At 66.7% G+C, this 19,407-nt stretch overlaps 2 protein-coding genes and 1 non-coding gene across 4 annotated transcripts; 1 reads left to right on the forward strand and 2 right to left on the reverse strand.

The window, feature by feature from the left end:
• The first annotated feature begins 266 nt into the window (after window positions 1-266).
• On the forward strand, window positions 267-4,150 carry SLC30A3 (solute carrier family 30 member 3). Its single transcript, XM_075089808.1, has 8 exons — window positions 267-373; window positions 1,727-1,899; window positions 1,976-2,122; window positions 2,194-2,347; window positions 2,910-3,114; window positions 3,270-3,375; window positions 3,638-3,772; window positions 3,887-4,150. The coding sequence occupies exons 1-8, from the start codon at window positions 291-293 to the stop codon at window positions 4,030-4,032; spliced, it is 1,149 nt and encodes a 382-aa protein (XP_074945909.1). The 5' UTR covers window positions 267-290; the 3' UTR covers window positions 4,033-4,150.
• Window positions 4,151-4,910: 760 nt separating this feature from the next.
• GTF3C2 (general transcription factor IIIC subunit 2) lies at window positions 4,911-17,256 on the reverse strand. 2 transcript variants are annotated; one of them, XM_075086330.1, is made up of 18 exons: window positions 17,030-17,256; window positions 16,214-16,595; window positions 15,001-15,307; window positions 14,368-14,462; window positions 13,494-13,571; window positions 12,990-13,088; window positions 12,486-12,713; window positions 12,099-12,210; window positions 11,818-11,935; window positions 9,708-9,739; window positions 9,379-9,508; window positions 8,676-8,820; window positions 8,225-8,386; window positions 7,643-7,730; window positions 7,178-7,306; window positions 6,597-6,728; window positions 5,731-5,886; window positions 4,911-5,628 (listed from the first exon to the last, which is right to left on the reverse strand). In XM_075086330.1, the coding sequence occupies exons 1-18, from the start codon at window positions 17,154-17,156 to the stop codon at window positions 5,422-5,424; spliced, it is 2,727 nt and encodes a 908-aa protein (XP_074942431.1). In that variant the 5' UTR covers window positions 17,157-17,256; the 3' UTR covers window positions 4,911-5,421. The 2 variants fall into 2 exon arrangements, with proteins under 2 accessions (XP_074942431.1, XP_074942432.1); XM_075086331.1 differs by having other exon boundaries at window positions 5,731-5,838; window positions 17,030-17,255.
• Window positions 17,257-17,717: 461 nt separating this feature from the next.
• Window positions 17,718-17,881, reverse strand: LOC142055847 (U1 spliceosomal RNA). The gene has a single exon (XR_012660090.1). It is a non-coding gene; the product is annotated as a U1 spliceosomal RNA (small nuclear RNA).
• Window positions 17,882-19,407: the final 1,526 nt, after the last annotated feature.

The following is a 19,407-nucleotide window of genomic DNA, read 5'->3' on the forward strand; positions in this document are numbered from 1 at the left end:
CCGCGGGCGGGTCCGCCCCCCCGCTGACCCCCCCCTTGCTGACCTCCCGCCGGCAGTCCCCCCTCCCGCTGCCGGCGCCCCTCCGGGGCAGAGCCGGGGAGCCCGCGGGGTGCCGGCTCCTCCCGACCCCCGGCCAGGACCGGCCCCCCCCAGCAACGCCCACGCAGCCCCCCGACTCTGTCCTGCGCGTGACCTGGGCGTGGGCGGGGCCAGGGGCGTGGGCGGGGCCGCGGCGGGGCGGGGCCACGGCGTCCCGGCGGCCGGTGCCCACGGTGCTGCTCGCCCGCGGCATGGAGTCCCCGACCGGCACCGAGAGCGCCCGCTTGGTCAGCCCGCGGGGCGGCCCCGCCGACGGCAGCCTGCGCCTCAAGAGGTACCGCCGGCCCCGGCACCCCATCGCCCCCCGCGAGCACCACCTCCCAGTGCCCCCGGCAATCCCTGGCACCGCCACCTCCATCATCCCCTGCATCTGCAGCCCTCGATCCCCCCGCACCCCCGCACCTCCACTCCCGGCACTGGCTCCCCCTTCGCCCCCGGCATCTCCACCACCCCCCGTCGCCCCCGGCGCCTCCGGCCTCGCCGACACCGGCACCCCAGGCACCCCCCGAGACGCGACAGCCCCCGGCACGTCCAGCTCCCACGCCTCCCACCTTCCCGACACCGGCACCCCCCCGGCACGTCCACCACCCCCCCAGCCCCCGCGCCTTCATCCATCTGGCACGGACATCAGCGCCTCCGCAGACCCCGAGCCAGTCCTGACCGTCCGTGCACCAGCACCCGCACCCATCCCCTCCCTGGTACCGGCACCCCATCCAAGCGGAACCAGCACTCCCCCGTGCGCCAGCCTCGCTCTCCCCTCGGGTGTCCGTCCGGCTGCTACCGGCGCCCAAACGTCACCCACCCGCACCGGTATCGTCCATTCATCACCTCCCCGCACCGGCACGCTGTCCGTCCCCTCTCCCGCACTGCTGCCCCGCGCATCAGCGCCCTGAGCCCCGGCACCGGCTCCCCGCCCGCCCCCCCGCTTCCCACGCTTCACGTCCCCGCACCGGCGCCCCGTCCAGCAGCCCGGGCGCGACACCTCGGTCCCACCGGCACCCCCGCCGCAGGCACCCGCTCCCGCACCGCTCCCGGCCCCGGCATCCCCTGCCCCCGCCCGCGCTCCCCTCGGCCCCGCCGCGTAGCCGGGGTGAGGCGGGCAGCTTCGGCCATGCGGGGCCGGGACCGGGGCCGGACCGTCCCCCGAGCATCGCCCCGGCCTCGCCGCCCGTCCCGCGCCGCCTCCCGCCGCCGGCGGCCCCGTGGCTGCCCATCCCGACGGGGGCGCTCGGCCGCTGCGGGCCCGGCTCCTCCGTAGCCTCCCGGTGACCCGCCGGCGGCCCAGCCGCGGAGCCCAGTGCGGCAGCGGGACCCCGGGCGGGGGCGCAGCCCGCGGGGAGCCTCAGCCTCCGGCTTTGTTACCGGCTGCGGCAGGGCCGGGGGCGGCGGGTCTCGGGGCAGGCACACGGCGCGGCCCCCCGGGACGGGCCCGGGCCCCCTCGCCGGTGTCACACGGGCCGGTGGGGGCCGGGGCCGGGAGGGGCGATGCCGTGCGCCCCGTGCTCTGCAGTGGCCGGGCCACGGGGAGCCCTGGGCAGCTGGGATGGACTGTGGCTACCGGGAGCCGTGGGGGTGCCAGGAAGGGGCACCGGTAACCAGTGTGGCCAGCAGTGACTCTCGCCCCCAGTCTGTTTGCAGGCTCCCAGGACCCCCTGGCACTGCCAGACCCACCAGCTATGGCTCCCCGCTGCCACTGCAGCCCCCTCACCCCCAGCCCTGGCCAGGAGAGGCTCCAGGCCCGCCGGCAGCTGAGCATCGCCTGCACCATCTGCTGCATCTTCATGGTCGGGGAGGTGATAGGTAATGGTGGGACAGGAATGGGGATGGGGACAGGGGGCTGCCAGGGCTCAAGGTGCCAGTGGCTCTTTGCCCGCAGGTGGGTACCTGGCGCACAGCCTGGCCATCATGACCGACGCAGCCCACCTGCTGACGGACGTGGGCAGCATGTCCGTCAGCCTCTTCTCCCTCTGGGTTGCCACCCGCCCACCCACCAAGACCATGAGCTTTGGCTGGCACCGCTCTGGTGAGCTGGGGGGGCACAGCTCCACAGGAGCCCCACAGCCAGGGTGGCTGCTGATGGCTCCCATTCCGCAGAGACGCTGGGTGCGCTGGCCTCTGTCCTTTCCATCTGGGTTGTGACCGGGGCCCTCGTCTACCTGGCAGCCGTCCGCATCATCAGCAACGACTACGAGATTGAGGCACGAGCCATGCTGGCTACGTCCGCCAGCGCCGTTGGTGTCAACCTGGTGTATGTCCCACACAGGGCTGTGCGCACCCCTGTCCCCCTGCACACCCCCAGCCTGAGCCCTGGCCTCCCCTCCCATACCCCTGCCCCATGTGTGTCCCTGGCACACCAAGATCCCCAGCCCTGGCTCCCAGGTCACCTTCTGTCCCTCTGCATCAGCATCGTGTCCCCAAGCGCTGCCTCCCCTTATTCCCTGTCCCCCACATGGTTCCAGCTTCCACCCCATGTATGTACATCCTCTGGCCCCACAGCCCTCAGGCCGCCTCAGCTCTGTCCCCACACTCAGCTGGAGCCCTGGCATGTGCCCCAGGCCTGAATCCCTGCCCTGGCCCCACACACCTCCCTGCAGTGGTGCAGCTGCCCTGTTCCTGCGGTGCCTCCAGCCCTGCCCCATGGTGGGACTCTGCCCCACACTTCTTCACCCTGCCGGGGCCTGAGTGTGCATGCCCGTGCCCCCTTTGCCTGCAATGCCTGGGCACCACTGCCTGCATGCAGGTCCAAGCAGGGCCAGCGAGGCCCCTGCACGCTGTCTGGCACAGCACTGAGCCAGCCCTGCTCTCCCCAGCATGGCCTACATCCTGCACCAGTCCCCCACTGGCCATGGCCATGGCACAGGGGGCTACGAGCAGCTGGAGAGCACCGGGGGCTGCCTGCCCAGTCATACCCCCCTGCCCGGCAGCACCAGTGTCCGTGCGGCCTTCATCCACGTGGTGGGTGACCTGCTGCAGAGCGTTGGTGTCCTCGTGGCTGCCACCATCATCTACTTCAAGGTGCCTGGGCTGGAACTCCCCTCCGCTGCCAGCGGGAACAGTTCCCTCAGCCCCATGCAGGGTGCCATGGGATACTGGTGTCCTGGCACCCCCACACCTGGGTGCCCATCTTGGCTCTGCACCCCTCAGCCTCACACAGACCTTGCTCTCTGCAGCCCCAGTGCAAGATTGCAGACCCCATCAGCACCCTCTTCTTCTCAGTCTTTGTCCTTGGCTCTACCTTCACCATCCTCAGGGATGTTTTCAGAGTCCTCATGGAAGGTGAGCAGTGGGTGAGGAGGTGTGGGACCATGGGCGCAGAGGGCCCTAGCAGGGCGCAGAGGGCCCTAGCAGGGCTGCAGCTGCCACAGCCCCTTCCCAAGTAGCAGCTCACCCCCTCACAACCTCTGCTCCCCACCCACCACCCCCAGCCTGGTCAGAGCATGGGGAAGCCCCCAACCCCTGCCTACTCCCACCACAAGCCGTGGGCCTGGCGGGGGTCAGGACCAGGGCCTGGCCACCCGTGACCAGGCATTGCTGGCAGGGACACCACGGGGCCTCAAGTTTGATGCAGTGAAGGAGGTGCTGCTGGGGGTGAGCGGGGTGAAGGGCACCCATGACCTGCACCTCTGGGCCCTGACGCTGAGCCACCACGCGGTGTCGGTGCACGTGGCTGTCGGTGAGTGTCCCGCGCATGGCCTGGCCAGCTCGCACAGCCCCCATGAGATGCCTGGGGGGAAGCCGATGGCTGTCCCCACACCCGGGCTGAGCCATACTGCCCTGCCATCCCCAGACGCCAGCACCGACCCTGAGACGGTGCTGCAGGAAGCCACCACCCAGCTGCAGAGCAAGTTCGGCTTTGCCTCATGCACAGTGCAGGTGGAGCGGTACCAGGAGGAGATGGCAGCCTGCCACCACTGCCAGGACCCCCGCGCCTGAGACCCTCACCTGCTCTGGAGCTGCGTCAGGGCTGGCCCCAGCCCCCCGTGGGGGAGCAGGAGCTGCCCCTGGAGCAGGGAGCGTGGGACAGGAGCAGGGGCACCGCTTGGGCCCCTGTCCCTGCACTGCACCCACCGCACTGCTGCAGAGCCCCGGGCTGGGACGGTGCTGCGGGCGCGCAGGGCCCCGGGGAGGGGGGGGCGCACGCAGCCTGGCCCCAGCAGCACAGGAGCTGTGCCCGGAGGGGACCAGGCCTGACCTAGCCTCAGGAACGCTGGGACCACCCCCAAAGGAGGGGGATCCTGCCCCTGCCCCACCGCACGGAGCCCTGTTGTCCCCTGCAGGAGGGGGGGACAGGAGGGAGCCGCTGCAGCTGCTAGAGGGCCCGGGGAAGGGAGGGGACGTCCCCGGGGGCAAGCCCAGACCGGGCCTTGGCCCCAGCCGCTCCTGTGCCCCCACGGCCGCAGGGGCTGCCCCGCGGCCCCCATGGCTGTGGCCTTGCTGCTGCTGCACCCACCGAGGGGCAGGGAGACAGGGCAGCCGGAGCCTGGAGCGCAGCCCTGAGCACCGGCTGCCCTGGCCTCGCTGCCCCCCGCCCAGCCCAGGCCAGGGCCAGGTCCTGCCAGACCTCGGCCCGATCCCTTCCCACCGTTGTGAGTCTGTGTCCGTTGCACCCGTGGAGTGTCTGTCTGTCTGTCTCTTTGTGCAAGGAGCCCAATGGGCGGTGGCAGAGCCTGCAGCCACCAATAAACTTGTTGAAGAGCAGCAGCAGCAGCACAGGCAGACAAGAGGGGGCTGGGGGGAACACGGCCCTGGCCCACCGCAAGGGCCACAGGCACGGCCGCCCCAGGGGCCCCGTACCAGCACCACAAACAGCCTTTACAAAACAAACCACGTTTACTGCACAGTTGAACACAGGCTCAATGTGAGCGACTTCAGAGCTCCTGCCACCTCTGCCGGCCCCATCCACCCTGCCCAGCACAAGGCTGGTGCTGGCAGCCCCACCTGCACAGGGGCTCAGCCGGCGACCAGGGGTGGGAGGCAAGAGCAAGCACAGCCCCACGCAGGTAGGGACTCACGGGTGCTTCCCCAGCATCAGGCTCCAAGACCCACGCTCAGCCCAGGAACACGCACCAGTCCCACTGCCCTCCCCGCACCAGCTCAGACCAAACAGTGCAAAAGGATCCTTTTGGGCCCATAGCACAAGGACAAGTGTCCTGAGCGTTGCAGGTGACAGCCAGGAGCAGCCGTCCCTCCCCTGCCGTGGGGGCTCAGAGGATTAGAAGCACCGAGAGGGGGCACGCAGCCCTCCCGGACAGCACAGCCTGCCCCTGGCCCGAGCTCCTGCCCTGGGCGAGCGTGTGGCGGCAGCAAGAGGGGTCTGCTGCACTACTCTGCCGGCAGCGGGGAGTGCTCGGTGGGGCTGGGGCTGCTGGGCTTGTCTCTGTAGAGGGAGGTGAAGCGGGCACGGCGCTCTGGGAGCAGCTGGCAGCCTACGCTGGAGGCCAGCCCCACCAGGCAGTGCACCCGCACGATGCCTGCCTGCCCACCCGACACCAGCCAGCCGTGAGAGTCCAGGTTAGGGCTGAAGCGCACCTGCAGGGAGAAAGGGGTCAGGAGTGGGGGGGGACGAGGTGCTGGGACCCCCGCACCCTGCAGCAGCAGTGGCCTTGTGCCTGTGCCCTCCCAGGCTCTCACCTTGTGCAGGGACTCCAGCTGCAGGCGGTCGAGGCTCAGCTCTGCCTTCACCTCCTGTGTGTGCATCCTGCGCATAGGCTCCCGGCTGGGGAAGTTCTTGAAGCTGCGCTGTGAACCAGCGGCACCACGATGGGCAGCGTGCCCCAAATAGGAGCGCTGCACACATGGCAGCTCTGGCATCACCAGGACCACAGCACGGGCAGGTGCTGCTTGGCCGGGGGACGCGTGCCGCCCTCATGGTCACCCACCAAAAAGCCACGGCAAAGGGCAGCAGGAGCCAGACCCCAGGGAGTGCCTGGGCAGGGCGGCTGGAGCGTAGCAGATCCCACCCCACTGGTGCCTCTCCAGGAGCTCTGGCCCACAGACTCGCTCCCCCTCTCCAGGAGGCCCTTGGGCACAGCATGGCCCTGGTGCCCCATGTCAACACCTCCAAACATGGCCCAGCACACCGGGGAGCAGGGGCCCAGGCAGGCTGTGACCCCCTGCAGGCTCCTTCCCAGGGCTGGGCACTCCAGACTGCTGCCATAGCCAGGACACTGCACTGCCTGGGGCTGATGCCCACAGCCATGCCCCCCATTGCCCCACGACCAGACAACCAGGAGCTCTCTGCCTGTGGGACCCCAGCCCAGGCCAGCAAGGGAGGCAGGCCCAGGCTTCACAGAGGCCAGGCAGCGGGGCAGCCTATCCCCATGCTCTCGGGGCAGCCGGCCTGGGCTCTGTCAGAGTGAGGGGCTGCCACAACATCTGAGCAGTGTCTCCTTGCCCCACTGCCCAGCCACAAGCCCACAGGCTCCAGCCCTGCTTCCATGGGTCCCACTCATGGTCAGGACCACCCAGCCCCAGGCCTGGCCCCTGCCCTCTCCTACCAGGTCCGTGTCCCGGAATTGGATGTAGCTCTTGGTCACCATCTCGCTGTAGAGCCTGGTCTTCGGCAGCAGCTGCTCACCACCCTCTGACCCAGCGGGGCTGCGGGGCAGCAGATCGGCTTTGTAGACAGGCTGTGGGCAAGATGGGGCTCAGGGTAGGGCAGGGGGTCCATCTGCTCCTCCACAAACAGGGACCACCAGGGACCAAGTGGGACTGGGGGCCCTGGGAGCCATGCGCTGCCCTGCGGCACGGCAGGCCTGGGGCAGGGGAGAGGAAGGAGGTGCTGCCGTAAGGGCAGGGGACAAACAGGTCCAGGCCTGCCCCACACATGAGCTCAACCCCAAAAGTCCCATTGCCAGGGCAGAGGCTGCTGCCACTGTCCTTCCCCACCACGCAGACCCTGCCCAGGTGGGAAGAACACAACACACACACATGACATGCACACACACACATGTGTGGGGCAGCAGAGGCTCTGAGGCTGGCTCAGGACACTCTTCCAGCGACCCAGGAAGAGAACTCCCATGCTGCCCCACCCCACATGTGTCGCAGACAGGCCCTGCTGAGCACAATAGCCTCTTACAAATCTGCGGTCCGAGGACCGCTTGACGTTAAGGGGGTTGACGGCCAGGTCGGGCAGCACTGCAGCCACCAGCTCGCCGGTGATGTCTCCTGCAGCCACCGTGTTCAGCCAGTCCGAGCCAGATATGCTCTGCAGAAACAGACGGCTCTAGGGCACAGGGTCCCAACAGGTTCCCCACCACCCCAAGCTGGGCTGCAGCACCACAAACGCCAACCCTTGGGCACCACCCTCTGCCCCTGGGCAGGGACAAGCTCGGAAGCACAGCCAGCTTGGACACAGGCAGGGACACCACACAGCTGCCACGGTCCCTAGTCTGAGGGGCAGAGGGTGACCCCAAGAGCCAGGGCCTCATGTGGCCAGGCAGTGTCACCCCCACCTGCAAGCTGCAGGACCCAGGGTCTGGGGCAGGTGCCCACCCCACTGACATGGCCCCCAGGGCAGAACTGCCCAGCACCAGCCTCTTACCCACACAGTCCCCTTGCGAGGGGCCACAAAATAAGCCTTGAAGCCCAAGTAGCCTGCGTCAATGTAGTGGATCCCACAGAGACCGTAACTGCAACAGAAAGGGAATGTATGAGGACGGAGCTCTGCGCTGCCACCCTGAGACTGCGAGAGCCAGGTAGGAGCCCACCTCCCCAGAGACCCTGGCGGATGGAGGGGGGCTGTTCTCGCTCTAGCAGCGTGTCACAGCCTCACGAGGTAGCTCAGGGCACCTCCTGGAGGCTGAGAACACACCAAGACCCCAGAACCCTTCTGCCAACTTGTGTCAGCCTGCGTCCACCCAGGAGCCCCGCTGCCCAGCCCAGCTCAGGGGCCTCATCCTTCCCCTTGCCCACCTTGCATGTGCCGCAGGATGGTGTGGCTGAGGGATGTCAACACTGCCAGCCGTGGCATGACCCAGTACGAGCAGAGCCTGCCCTCGCCACGGCGCAGCTATATGCTCCCAGGGAGGGAGACCAGGGCGGGCCCCTGGGGAGTAAGACCAGAGCCCAGCAGCAGGGCTGGCCCCAGGCACAGAGCAGGCACTGTGAAGGCCACAGTACTCACGAGGCATAGCAGTTGTCCTGGGCCACGGTGACCCCGTTGTAGGGCAGCAGCCAGGCCACCTCAGTGCTGAGGAACCGCTTGATGCTATTGATGGGCTCGTAGAGCCGCCGCAGGTCCCAGAACTTGATCTTACGGTCGTTCCCTGCCGTGACCAGGAAGTTGCTGAGAACCAGGAGAAAGGCAGTACTGAGACCCCAGCGCAGAGCTGTGCCCTGTCCCTGCTGCAGGGATGAGGTGGCCCTGGTCCCACAGCACAGCGCTGCTCCCACAGGCAACGGCTCTATCCCCCCTCACCCCGGAAAGCCCAGCCCAACCTCTTCAGTGCCTCAGAGGGCCAAGTGCCATCAGTACCGAGTCCTCTTAGGCCCATCTTCACAAAGGACCCTCATCTATAGGAGTGAGCCCGCTCTCCCAGGCAGCACTCGCACCAGTGCCTCCTCCCTGCCCTCACCTGTCAGCCTTGCACCACTCGATGCTCCGGACTGCGTGGTCATGGGCTAGAAAGCACTGGAAAGGGTAGAGCTTGAGGGAGTCATCAGGCTGGCGCACACACTGCAGCAGGGACTTGGTGAGCAGGTTCCAGACGGCCACAGTGCCTGTGGGATGAGACCTGTGCTTGTGAGAAGCTGCCCCAGCAGCTGCCCTGTGACTACGCCACTGCTGCAGCGTGGGACCTGAAGCAGCGCGGGGCTGGGCAACGGGCAGCAGTGCAGGCAGGGGCTGCAGGAGCTGCAAGGCACAGTGTGGGGGCCAGGGCTGGGGCTTAGAGCAGGACAGGATGGATTGGGCACAGCACAGAGCTGCAGATCACCTAAGCCAGACACAAAATTGGATCCAGGCAACTCAGACAGATGTGGATCAAGCCAGAGCCACGTCCTGGACCTGACAGGTATGTGAGGGTACCTATGGCCAGCCCACAATAAGCCCATCCCAGGGACAGGCAGAGAGATGCCTGCATGGTGCCTGCCACTTGCTGCTGCTCACCCCGATGCTGCCCCTGTACCTCATCGTCAGGCTCCCCCATTCCCTGCCCCAGGCTGAGGCTGAAGGGGCACAAAGCTCCATGTGTGTCTCTGCCTGCTGCAGGGCGAGGGCTGCTCCCCAAAGGCTCTGCCACAGGATGCAGGCCCCTCTTGTGCAGGAAGGGGACTCACCGTCATAAAAACCAGCAGCAAGGTAATGATGGGGCTTGGATGGCATCCAGGAAAGGCTAAAGCACTGGCCACACTCAGACGCATTCCCTGCCTGGATAGAGCCCACCTGGAGGGTGGCAATGCACTGCACCTGGAGGCCAAAGGACAGACATCAGTCACAGCCCCATGCTGGTGCCATCCATGTCCCAAGAGCTCTGCTCTCCAAACAGCCAGGGCCAGCGAGCTCTACTGGCGTCCCGACTCCCTCCCCAGCTCTCCCACCTGCACCAGCCAGGAGGCTCACTGGGTGCCAGCCCCGATGGGGGACCGCAGTGGTAGAGGACACTGACCTTGCAGATAACGTGCTTGTGGAAGGACCCATCTAGAAGAGAGCAGAGGAGGGTCAGGACAGGCACCAGCTCTCCTAGAAGCTCCCTGCAGCAGGAGCTGCTCAGCAGCCCGGAGCCTGGCTCACTGCTCCCCACAGCGCTGGCCATTGCTCCCAGTCCCTGTCCTGCCACCCACCCAGACCAGTGTCCCCACCACAGACAACAAACGGCAGACGAGCACACCCAGCAGTAGAAAACAGCACACGGAGCAGCAAATCCAAGGGCAGGCAGTGGCAGGACATCCAGCAGCCAGACCTGCCTGCATTGGCAAAAGGGGGTCCCCGAAAGGTGCTGCAGGCAGAGGTGGGGCAGGGCTGACATGACCCCCACCCCAGCAATCTTCACCACACCATGACCAGCTGCCTGCCTTGATGGAGGACACCTTTGCCAGGGGACCCAGTAACACACAGCAACCAGACCAGACCGTGACCACCCTGGGGAGGAAAGGAGCAGCTGTGCAGGACAGACTGCTTTGCCAGGCAAAGGTGGCCAAGCTGGCCAGGGCAGCCGGTGATGGCGGCTGGAGCAGCCGGGGCAGCCACTCCTGGGGAGGGCAGACTGTGCAGAGACCTCTGTGCCCAAACAGCTCGGGACAAGGTGCCTGCAGGATCTCCCACGCACCAGCTTTGTCCACCAGAGAATCTCCCCTGCCAGCAACACATGACACAAGTGCTGCGGGGCCCCATCCCACACCTCTCGGGCCAGAAGGGCTTCCCCTGTCCCCCCAGCATGGGGCTGTCCGCAGGCACAGTGAGCGCCAGACAAGCAGGTCTGCACCTCAGAGTGCGGCAGCCGCAGGCGGAGGCGGTGTTGTGCAGAGATACAGAGGAGCCATGCATCTTCTCTGGCACCTGCATGACAGCCAGGGCACGGCATCGAGAGCAGCCCCAGGCTGTCAGGCAGAAACACCAGGTGTGTGTACCTGGAGCCCCAGGGAAAGCCAGCACAGCCACGCTGACCCGGGAGCTCCCAGCAGGGCCCCAGCACACCGCAGTCTGGCACTGATCCTGCAGCTGCAAACCAGCACCCTCAGCCCGGCTGCGAGCCACAAGGACAGTACGTGCTGCTGACGCTACATTACAGGACCCGGCCTGTCCACCAGAGCTTTGCAGGCTGGGGAAGGCTCCGCGCCTGCCGCAAGCTCCTCACGTGGGGGCTGCGGCAGCCAGCGCAAACCACCCGGAGCTGGCACTCCGAGAGGGGGGCGGGAGAGGCAGAGCCAGCGGCCGGCACAGGCAGCAGCACGACGTGCTGATGGGGGGCGGCAGCCACGCTTGGGTGTAAGGAACCAATTCCCATTGTCAGCCACTGACGTGCGGGCTGTTGGCCACGGCTGAGCGACCACGAGCAGCACGCACGGGTCATCAATCTTGCTCAGCACCCAGCAGATGAGACTATTACAAGCACCATTAGCCCGAGACAGCGAGCACTCAGAGCCCCAGATCCCTGCTATGACAAACAGCTTGAGCTGGGCTAGAATAAGCAGCTCTGCCACAACAGGACATGCTCCCAGCAGCAAGCAGGAAGGCTCGGAACACACTACCGCATCTACGCCTCGCCCTGCAACCCCACTCCAGTCACAGCAATGCCGCTGAGAGCACCCTCCCACTGCACCCAGCTCCAGGCAGAGCTGCCCCAGGAGCCACGCACCGGCTGGGCTGCTGCAGTGTCCCCCAGAGACTGAGCTTGCCTCTGGATCAGCAGTGCTTTGACATCCTCCGACATCAAAAAACACCTCCGTGCCCTCCCCTGCTGTGCCTCTCTCTGCCAGAATCCAGCCCAGGGGCGGCAGCAGCAGGGGTGGCAGCTGGTCCCAAGCCTGGAGGCGTGCCAGGCTCGCTGCCCTGCTGGACACGGCTCCCAGGCAGGGTGGCACTGGCCTAGGCACCGTCCTGCTGCATCTGGTGAGGGGGGCCTGCCCCGCGCCATGCCCCTGCCCAGCCCCCTCGGCACCACGGGCTCCCTCCCGCATGGGCAGAGGAGCCCCAGCCCCGGGGCTTGCACGCCGCCCACCCCAGCACAGTGGGACGAGGGCCAGGATGCCCCTGCCCAGCAGCATGGCTCTTCCTACCTTTTACCTGGGTTCTCTTGGAGCGCTGCAGGGCCCCGGGGTGCGGGAGGGAGTACAGCACCACCCTGCCGTTCGAGAAGGCCACAGCCAGCAGGCCCAGCCGGCTCATCTGTGGGTGCTGCGGAATGACACACGGGCTCAGCCCCAGGGTCACCGTCTGAGGGGCCTCAGGGTCCCCCGCCCAGGAAGGCAAGGGTTTAGCGAGGGCATGGACTTAGGAGCCCCAGGGGAAACCAAAGGTGGCCCCAGGGCCTGGGTGACCCTTCCAGCAGCACACCCACCTTCCTGTCAGTGGTGGGCGGCTCCCAGGCACCGCTGGGGCAGAACTTCATGTCCCAGACGCAGCCGTGATCGGCAGCGATGGCGTAGGCCAGACCAGCTTTGTCAGTAGAGCTGCAGGCACAGGTCAAGCCATGAAGAACATGGCAGCTAGTGCCCAGCAGCTCCAGTATACACCAGCAGCTTCCAGTGTACACCAGCAGCAAAGCTGGCTACCAGCACAGCCCCCATCGGGTTCACACCACGGCTGGTGGCTCTGGGAGAGGACAAACCTCACCACCCGCTCGGCTGTGGAGGGACAAGAGGTACGGGCCCTGCCCCATCCCTGAGAGCCCGGCAGCCCCCAGCCCCTTCCCCAGGGAGGCCGTTCCCCAGGCCAGGCCACTCACCCCTTCTCCTGCTGCAGCGTGCCCAGGCCCCAGAGCTGCAGGAGCGCAGGGCCCCCGTGGAGCCCAGCCACGCTGTGCGTCTCCTCCATGCTCCCGTGGCAGTACAGCGCCACGTACTGAGAGGCTGCTGAGCCCTCTGGGGACGGGCACCACTCCATTGCCCACACAGGGCCGCCCACGAAGAAGGACACGTCCAGGCGCTCCTCGTGGGGCTGCAGGGAGCTGAACCTGCCAAGAGGGAGGCAGGTAAGGGCACGGGGCAAGAGTGGTGCTGCCGCGGGATGGGAGTGTGCGGGCTGGCCAGGGCAGCTCCCGGCAGGCACAGAGCCCTGGCACAGGGCCGGAGGGTGGTGGAACCCCGGGGCACACTGCATGGTCTCGCTGCTCAGCCCACAGCCACTCCTGCTGCTGCGTGGCCCTCAGACCCGCTGGGGCCAGGGCCCTGGAGGTCACCAGCTGTCACAGGCATGACCCATCACCCCAGCAGTGCCTCTGGTCACAGACCTGTTTACCCTGTACAAGACACCGTCGTCTTCAATGCCCTCCCGCTGGATGGAGAAGAAGGGAGACTTCTCCTCTGCTGGTAGGTACGGGGCAGCTTCACTAGGGAGGCAGAAGAAGGTGAGAAGGCATCTCCCCACCCCTGCCCCTCACCCAGTCATGCCTCGGGACAGCACCATGCCCCAGCACCCATCCCAGTGTGTCCTGCTGCAGGCCACCCTGAACGCTTTTAAGACTCCATGGCCAAATCCATGAGATCCCCAAAGCCCACACCAAGAAAGCCCCATCCTCTCTGCTGGGGCCTGATCCTGACAAAGGGACGGGGGAGGACAGCACCCACCGTGCCCTCATTCCCCCCACCCCCAATGGCTGGGGGCCAACCACTGCCCTGCCCCACCTCACCCCAAGCACTGCCGAGACCTGCCCCATCATGAAGGATGAGCGCAGGCAGTGCCTGTGCCGCGTGTCCCTCCCAGCCCCTCCCTTCCTACGCTGCTCTGAAGGCACCTTTCAGAGAGACGCGTCCACTTGTGCGCCAAAGGGATCCAGTCTGGAAACTCCCACTGTGAGTACTTCTGATCCCGCCTGCAGCAGATGTGCCAGACATCAGTGACAGCCCAGCTTCCCAGCCCTGCCTGTATGGCAGCGAGCCCCCAACACGCCCTGCCTGCAGCACAGCGAGCCCCCCACACACCCTGCCTGCAGCACAGCGAGCCCCCCCACACGCCCTGCCTGCAGCACAGCGAGGCCCCCCACACGCCCTGCCTGCAGCACAGCGAGGCCCCCCACACGCCCTGCCTGCAGCACAGCGAGGCCCCCACACCCGCCCTGCCTGCAGCACAGGCAGCCTCCCATCCCCCCCCCCCACACCCTGCCTGCAGCACAGGCAGCCTCCCATCCCCCCCCCCCCCACACCCTGCCTGCAGCACAGGCAGCCTCCCACCCCCCAAGACACACCCCCTGCCTGCAGCACAGGCAGCCTCCCACCCTCCCCCCACACCCTGGCTGCAGCACAGGCAGCCTCCCACCCCCCAAGACACACCCCTTGCCTGCAGCACAGGCAGCCTCACATCCCTCACACACGCCCTGCCTGCAGCACAGGCAGCCTCCCACCCATCCCCCTCCCCCAGCACCCTGCCTGCAGCACAGGCAGCACCACTTCGAGGGCTCTCAGCCCCTGCACTTCCCCACACCCCCAGCTTGGCCCAGCCGCCTCCCCAGATGATGGGGCCCCGTCCCCAGTGGCGGCTGGCAGAATGCCGACGTTCCCAATGGCACACGCTCCTTTCTCCTCATACCTGCGAGAGCGATGGTACCCAACAGCCATCGCTCCCTGTAGCCTACCCCAAACCCCCCACCACCCCCTCAAGCCCCCACTCACAGGCTGCAGGTAAGGCTGGAGCACTTCTCCACTGGGGCCATGATGGAGTTGTGGAAGCCGTTGGGAGCAAGGCCTCGGCACTGGGGCTTGGACCTCTGGGCACAAGAGCAGACTCAGAGCAGTGCCTCGCCAAAGGGCCCCGCCTGGGCTGCCTCTCCTGCCCAAGTGTTCCCACAGGCCCCTGGGGTCCCGCCTGTCCTAAGCACCGGTGCAGCCCACAAGCACACCGCTCTCCCCCAGACACAGCGGAAGACACCAAGACTGTGTCAGACTGGGCTAATGACACAAAGGCCCATTTTGGCGACATCCACAAACTACAGAACAGCCGCCAGGACCCTGCCTTTACCTCCCATCACCTTCAGCAGGAGCCCAAGACCCCCGCACCCTCTCCCAGGAGTACATGTCACCCTGTCCCCATCCACGCTCACTCAGAGCTGCCTCTGCCCGCAGTTAAGCCCAAAGAGCTCATGCCCGGATTCACGGCTGATGGGCACTCTGCCATCCCTGACTGAGTCCTGCCCAAAAGAGCCTGGGGTGGGGACACCACATGACAGCTCAGACACTTTGTGTTGTTCATGCTGGGCCAAAAGTAAGTGGCTAAGGCAGAGACCCTGCCCTTGCCCCTGCCCTTACCCCTGCAGATGACACTTTCCCACCGTGTCCTCGGAGTGGCTCCAGCTCTGGCTCTGACACCTCACTGAATGGCACATCGCTCCCCTCCTCTTCTTCCGCCTGCAGCAACACCTCCTTCGAGGGTACAAAGTCAGCATCTTGTGCAGGATCATCACTGTCTGTTTCGTCCTCCTTCTTCCTCCGGCTCCGACGCTTCTTCTGAATACGCTCAAGCTTTGGCTCCGGCTCCTGGGCACCCTCGGTGGGAGCCGGAGGCTGGTACACTGATGTCAGCTCCTCTGCCAGCTCCTGCAGGTACAGCAAAGCCCTGGGACACCAAAGACATTGCCCAGAGGTGAGCAGAGGGACCATACAGGGAACAGCCAGCCCTCCCTCCAGGACCAGGCAGATGCACCCCTCCAGCTCGTGGTTTGGGTGAGCCATTTGCTCCAGCCCTGCCCAGCCAGGCTGTGTCAGAGCTGATCTGGATCCGCTGCTGGCCTCCAGGCCAGCCACTGTGACAGCCAGCATCTCCTGCCCCTCCCCAGGGAATGCCAGCCTCCCTGGGACTCCAGCAGCAGGCAGAGGAATGCATGGCCCTTTGCCAGCCAGAAAGTGGGAAGGCCAGAGATCCTCTTGCAAGCACCCTGAACAACGGGAGCTCCCACACTGGGTGCCTCACTGCAGGTGCTGCTCCCTCTGCACCGTGGAGCGAGGCAGCTGGGGCACTGCAACCCTGCCAGCCCTGCCCCTGCAGAGCCAGGGCTCGCGCAGGCACTCGGAGAACGCAGGCACCGCCTGAGCTGCCTTCAGAGGCCCCAAAGCACACAGGCTCCCCCCAGGACTCCTCCTTAAGCAGTGCATGGCTTGTACAGTGTGTTCTGCTGCCCCCAGACAAGCCTCCTCCTGGCTTTGTCAGGAACCAAGGAAACCCCTTCCCCACTGCAGACAGCCCACTACCGTCAAAGACCCACTGCACGTGAGCTCATCCTCAGCCCCTGCTGTCCCCCACATCCCTGTTTCCCTGGATCAAAACACGTTCTCCTCAAGCGGGAAAAGACCGTTCTGTGGGGAACCGGTCTGTCCCACTGATAACAGTCCTTCAGGAAAGACACTGAGACCCCCAGGTGAGGCAGAGGTCTTGAGGAACCATCCTGAGAGCAGTGTCTGCCCATCCTTCCAATCTCCCCAGGGCACCCACCCCCAGACCCCCCCATCTCTTGCCCCTGCTTACACTTTGGCTGCTCGCCTCTTGGGGCGCCCACCGCGGGGGGCCTCCAGGCCTTCCGCCACCTCGCTGCTCCCCAGCATCTTCTGCACACAGATGGGCTCCGGGGTCGGGCACTCCAGGTCCTGAGACAGTTTCAGCAGCAGCATCTCTGTCTTGGGCTTCCGCCCGCGCTTCCCAGGTGCCTTCGGGGGCAGCACGGACCCATTCTCAGAGGTCCTGGAGGGCTCACCGTGAGCCTCAGCCTCCGCAGGGGCTGGGCCATTGGGGTCACTGGGACTACTTTCTGGCTTTTGGTTTTGGACAGTTTTATTCCGGGACTTGGTAGGTTCTCCTCTCTCCTCAGAGCAGCTTAAAGAATCCAGATCTCCGAGTGGTGACAGTTCTCCTGCCCAAAAATAACAGCCAGAGTTAGCAGGAAAACACAACAGGGCTCTGCTACCACCCCTGGGCGCAGCGATCGGCCGGCTGCCACCGCCCAGCCGGGCACCGGCAAGGCAGCAGCTCCCTGCCCGACAGCGAGGAGCCGGGGCCCGGTCGGACACACGCGGACGCGGGGTCGGACACACGCGGACGCGGGGTCGGACACACGCGGACGCGGGGTCGGACACACGCGGACGCGGGGTCGGACACACGCGGACGCGGGGTCGGACACCTGTGCCCGGACAGCTTCTCAAACCCGCCGAGGAGCGGAGCGAGCCTAGCTCAGCCCCAGGCCGGGCCGAGCAAAGCCGGCGGCTCGGAGCAGCGGCAGGACGCACGCAGCACCCCCAGCCCCGCACGGGCTCACGCCGCCCCCCGCCCGCCCGCCCCCGTACGTACGGGGCGCCCGGGGCTCGCCCTCCCGCGCCGGGCTGCGGCTGCGGCCGGCGGGCGCCGATCCCCGTCCCGAGCGGCCGCGGCGGCTCCGCTCCCGGCAGCGCGGCCCGCGGGCGGCACTGGAAGCCATCCGGGCGGGTCCCGACGGGCTCCCGGAGCCGCCGCCGCCCCGTTGCGGGCCGCGCCGCCAGCACGGAACCGGATCCGGAAGCGGTGGCGCGGGGCGATGGCGTCACGCCGGCAACGTCGTTACCGCAAAGGGCCGCGCCCTCCCCCGCCACGTGACGGGCCGGCGTGGCTTCTGCGTGGGCGCGTGCAGCGCCGCGTCCCGCCGGACCCGCGGGAGCGGAGCTGCGGGGCCGCACGGAGGCACAAGCGTACTTCGCCCGGCGGCGCCGCGCGCGTCCACGAAGCGCCTGAACAGCACAACGCGGGGCCCGCGGGGACGCGCGCCTGAGCGGGGGCGGAACCGGGGCGTGGGGGACGAAAGCGCAGAACCGCAGCGCCATTACCAGCGTCCAAACGGCAGCACGCGGTAACCCTGCGCCATGGCGGTTGGGGGTGATCGTGGCTGCAAGCAAACAGGTGAACCTGAGCCCTGACCCGGGGCAGCACCCGCAATGCGAGCTGTGCTGCACACCTTGGGTCATAGCCTCGCCCCACAACCAGGTCTGTCTTTGGAATTAGAAGCCAGGGGAGAGCGCGAACGCAGTCCCCCACTACCACAAATTATGCAGTCGAGTTTCCCGCATTTGGGGAAATCGCAGGGGTCAGCACACCCGGAGTGCAGAGGATGAGCCTCGCCCTGGGAAAACCACCTGCCTGATCATGGTGTCTCCCCTGCCAGGTAAGTATGACACCGCACCCCCCAACGCCGCACCACACCCCCCGCCTACCGCGCACAACACACGCACACAACAACCCGCAACGCGCGCACGACGCGAGCACCCGCCGCCTCCCGCGCCCCGCGCCGCGCTGCCGCCGCGCAGCGCCCACGCATCGCCCGCCACGGCCGTGGCCGGTGACCGTCGTGTGCGGGTGTGTCCCGTGATGCCGCGCGGTGCCTGATCTGCATGGACGCGCCCCCCACGCCAGGCCACGCCCGAAGGACGCGCCCCGCGGGGAGTGGGGCCGCGGCTTGGCCGTGGGCTTGGCAGCGGCGCCGGCGCGCTCGGGCGCCGGGACCCTCGGGGTCTTCCCCAGCCTCGGTGGCTCTTTGCCGCTGCGGCTCTCCTTTGCCGGCAGCTCACCCCGGCGTTAATTAAACCTTGCCCACTCGCTGGGGGCCCGGGCTCCTGCCGACAGTTCCGAACCGAGCTGGCCTGAAACGCCTGTGAAGCGTTTGCTGCTCGACTGCCCCGTGACCCGCTGAGGCGTACAGACTCGCACCGTCTTCCTCTGAAAGTCGAGGGTTACCGCAGGAGGGCTGGCACCGACGGCCTGGGAGCTCAGCACCCATCGCTGCCGGGTCCCTGACATCCCCTCGCCCCTTCGTGCTGCTAGGCTTCCTTATCATTTCCAGTCATTATGCCAAGCTCTTTCACCTCCTCTTCTTTCTCCCCCTCCTCTTCTTCCCCATCCCCTGATGCACTCAGCATCGCTCCTCTGGCCTCCACTTGTGCCATCCCGGCCTCATTCCAGCCTCTCACATAACAGTTTGCTTCAATGCAGGATCAGCTGGACCCCCACGTACACAACCAGCGCCATCAGTAAACCCAACTGGACCCCACTGCTGTCCCCAGCAGTTTTCTTATCCGTCCTCCCACGCCTGGGAACCGTCCCCACCTGTCAAAAGGTTTTTTCCCAGATATTTCCTGCTGTAGCTGAAGTTTACCTCTGCTTTTATGCACAGCTGCTTCCATTCTCTGACCTTGCTCTGCACATGTACAGCACGTGCTCTTGGCCCACACACCCCCACCCACGAGCAGCTGGCGCGGACCCGAGAGCTGCCCTGTCCCGTGGGTGCTGGGGCTTGTATCACCACGGCTGTGAGGCTGGAACAGCGTCACCTGCAGCACCAGCACCCCCACCCTGTCACAGGGCCTTGGTGGCAGGTCCTGGTGCGACCGGTGCTCTGTGCGGGGAGGAAGGCTCCGGCAGGTGAGGAAGGAGCGTGCGGGGGGCATTTGCCACTTTGTTTATCTCATAGACTCATTTAGGTTGGAAAAGACCTCCAGGATCATCAAGTCCAACCCCAACCCAACACCCCCAGGCCTCCTAAACCATGGCCCCAAGTGCCACGGCTGCACGGTGTTTGAACCCCCCCAGGGACGGTGACTCCCCTACCTCTCTGGGCAGCCTGTGTCAGGGCCTGACCGCTCCGGCAGGGAAGGCATTTTCCCTCACACCCAACCTAAACCTCCCCTGACGCAGCCTGGGGC

This window comes from Phalacrocorax aristotelis, chromosome 3 (genome assembly GCF_949628215.1).
Source record: "Phalacrocorax aristotelis chromosome 3, bGulAri2.1, whole genome shotgun sequence".
Classification (NCBI taxonomy): Eukaryota; Metazoa; Chordata; class Aves; order Suliformes; family Phalacrocoracidae; genus Phalacrocorax; species Phalacrocorax aristotelis.

Bases quoted from the DNA above. Each gene is read 5' to 3' on its own strand.
- GTF3C2 (XM_075086330.1), bottom strand. From the start codon at position 17,156: ATGGCTTCCAGTGCCGCCCGCGGGCCGCGCTGCCGGGAGCGGAGCCGC. The intron at 15,308-16,213 runs GTAAGCAGGGGC...TTGGTGTCCCAG, and splicing joins AAGAGGCGAGCAGCCAAAGT to GGCTTTGCTGTACCTGCAGG. The intron at 7,731-8,224 runs GTGAGTACTGTG...TTTCTGTTGCAG, and splicing joins CAGGACAACTGCTATGCCTC to TTACGGTCTCTGTGGGATCC.
- SLC30A3 (XM_075089808.1), top strand. From the start codon at position 291: ATGGAGTCCCCGACCGGCACCGAGAGCGCCCGCTTGGTCAGCCCGCGG. The intron at 374-1,726 runs GTACCGCCGGCC...TCTCGCCCCCAG, and splicing joins GGCAGCCTGCGCCTCAAGAG to TCTGTTTGCAGGCTCCCAGG. The intron at 2,123-2,193 runs GTGAGCTGGGGG...CCCATTCCGCAG, and splicing joins CTTTGGCTGGCACCGCTCTG to AGACGCTGGGTGCGCTGGCC.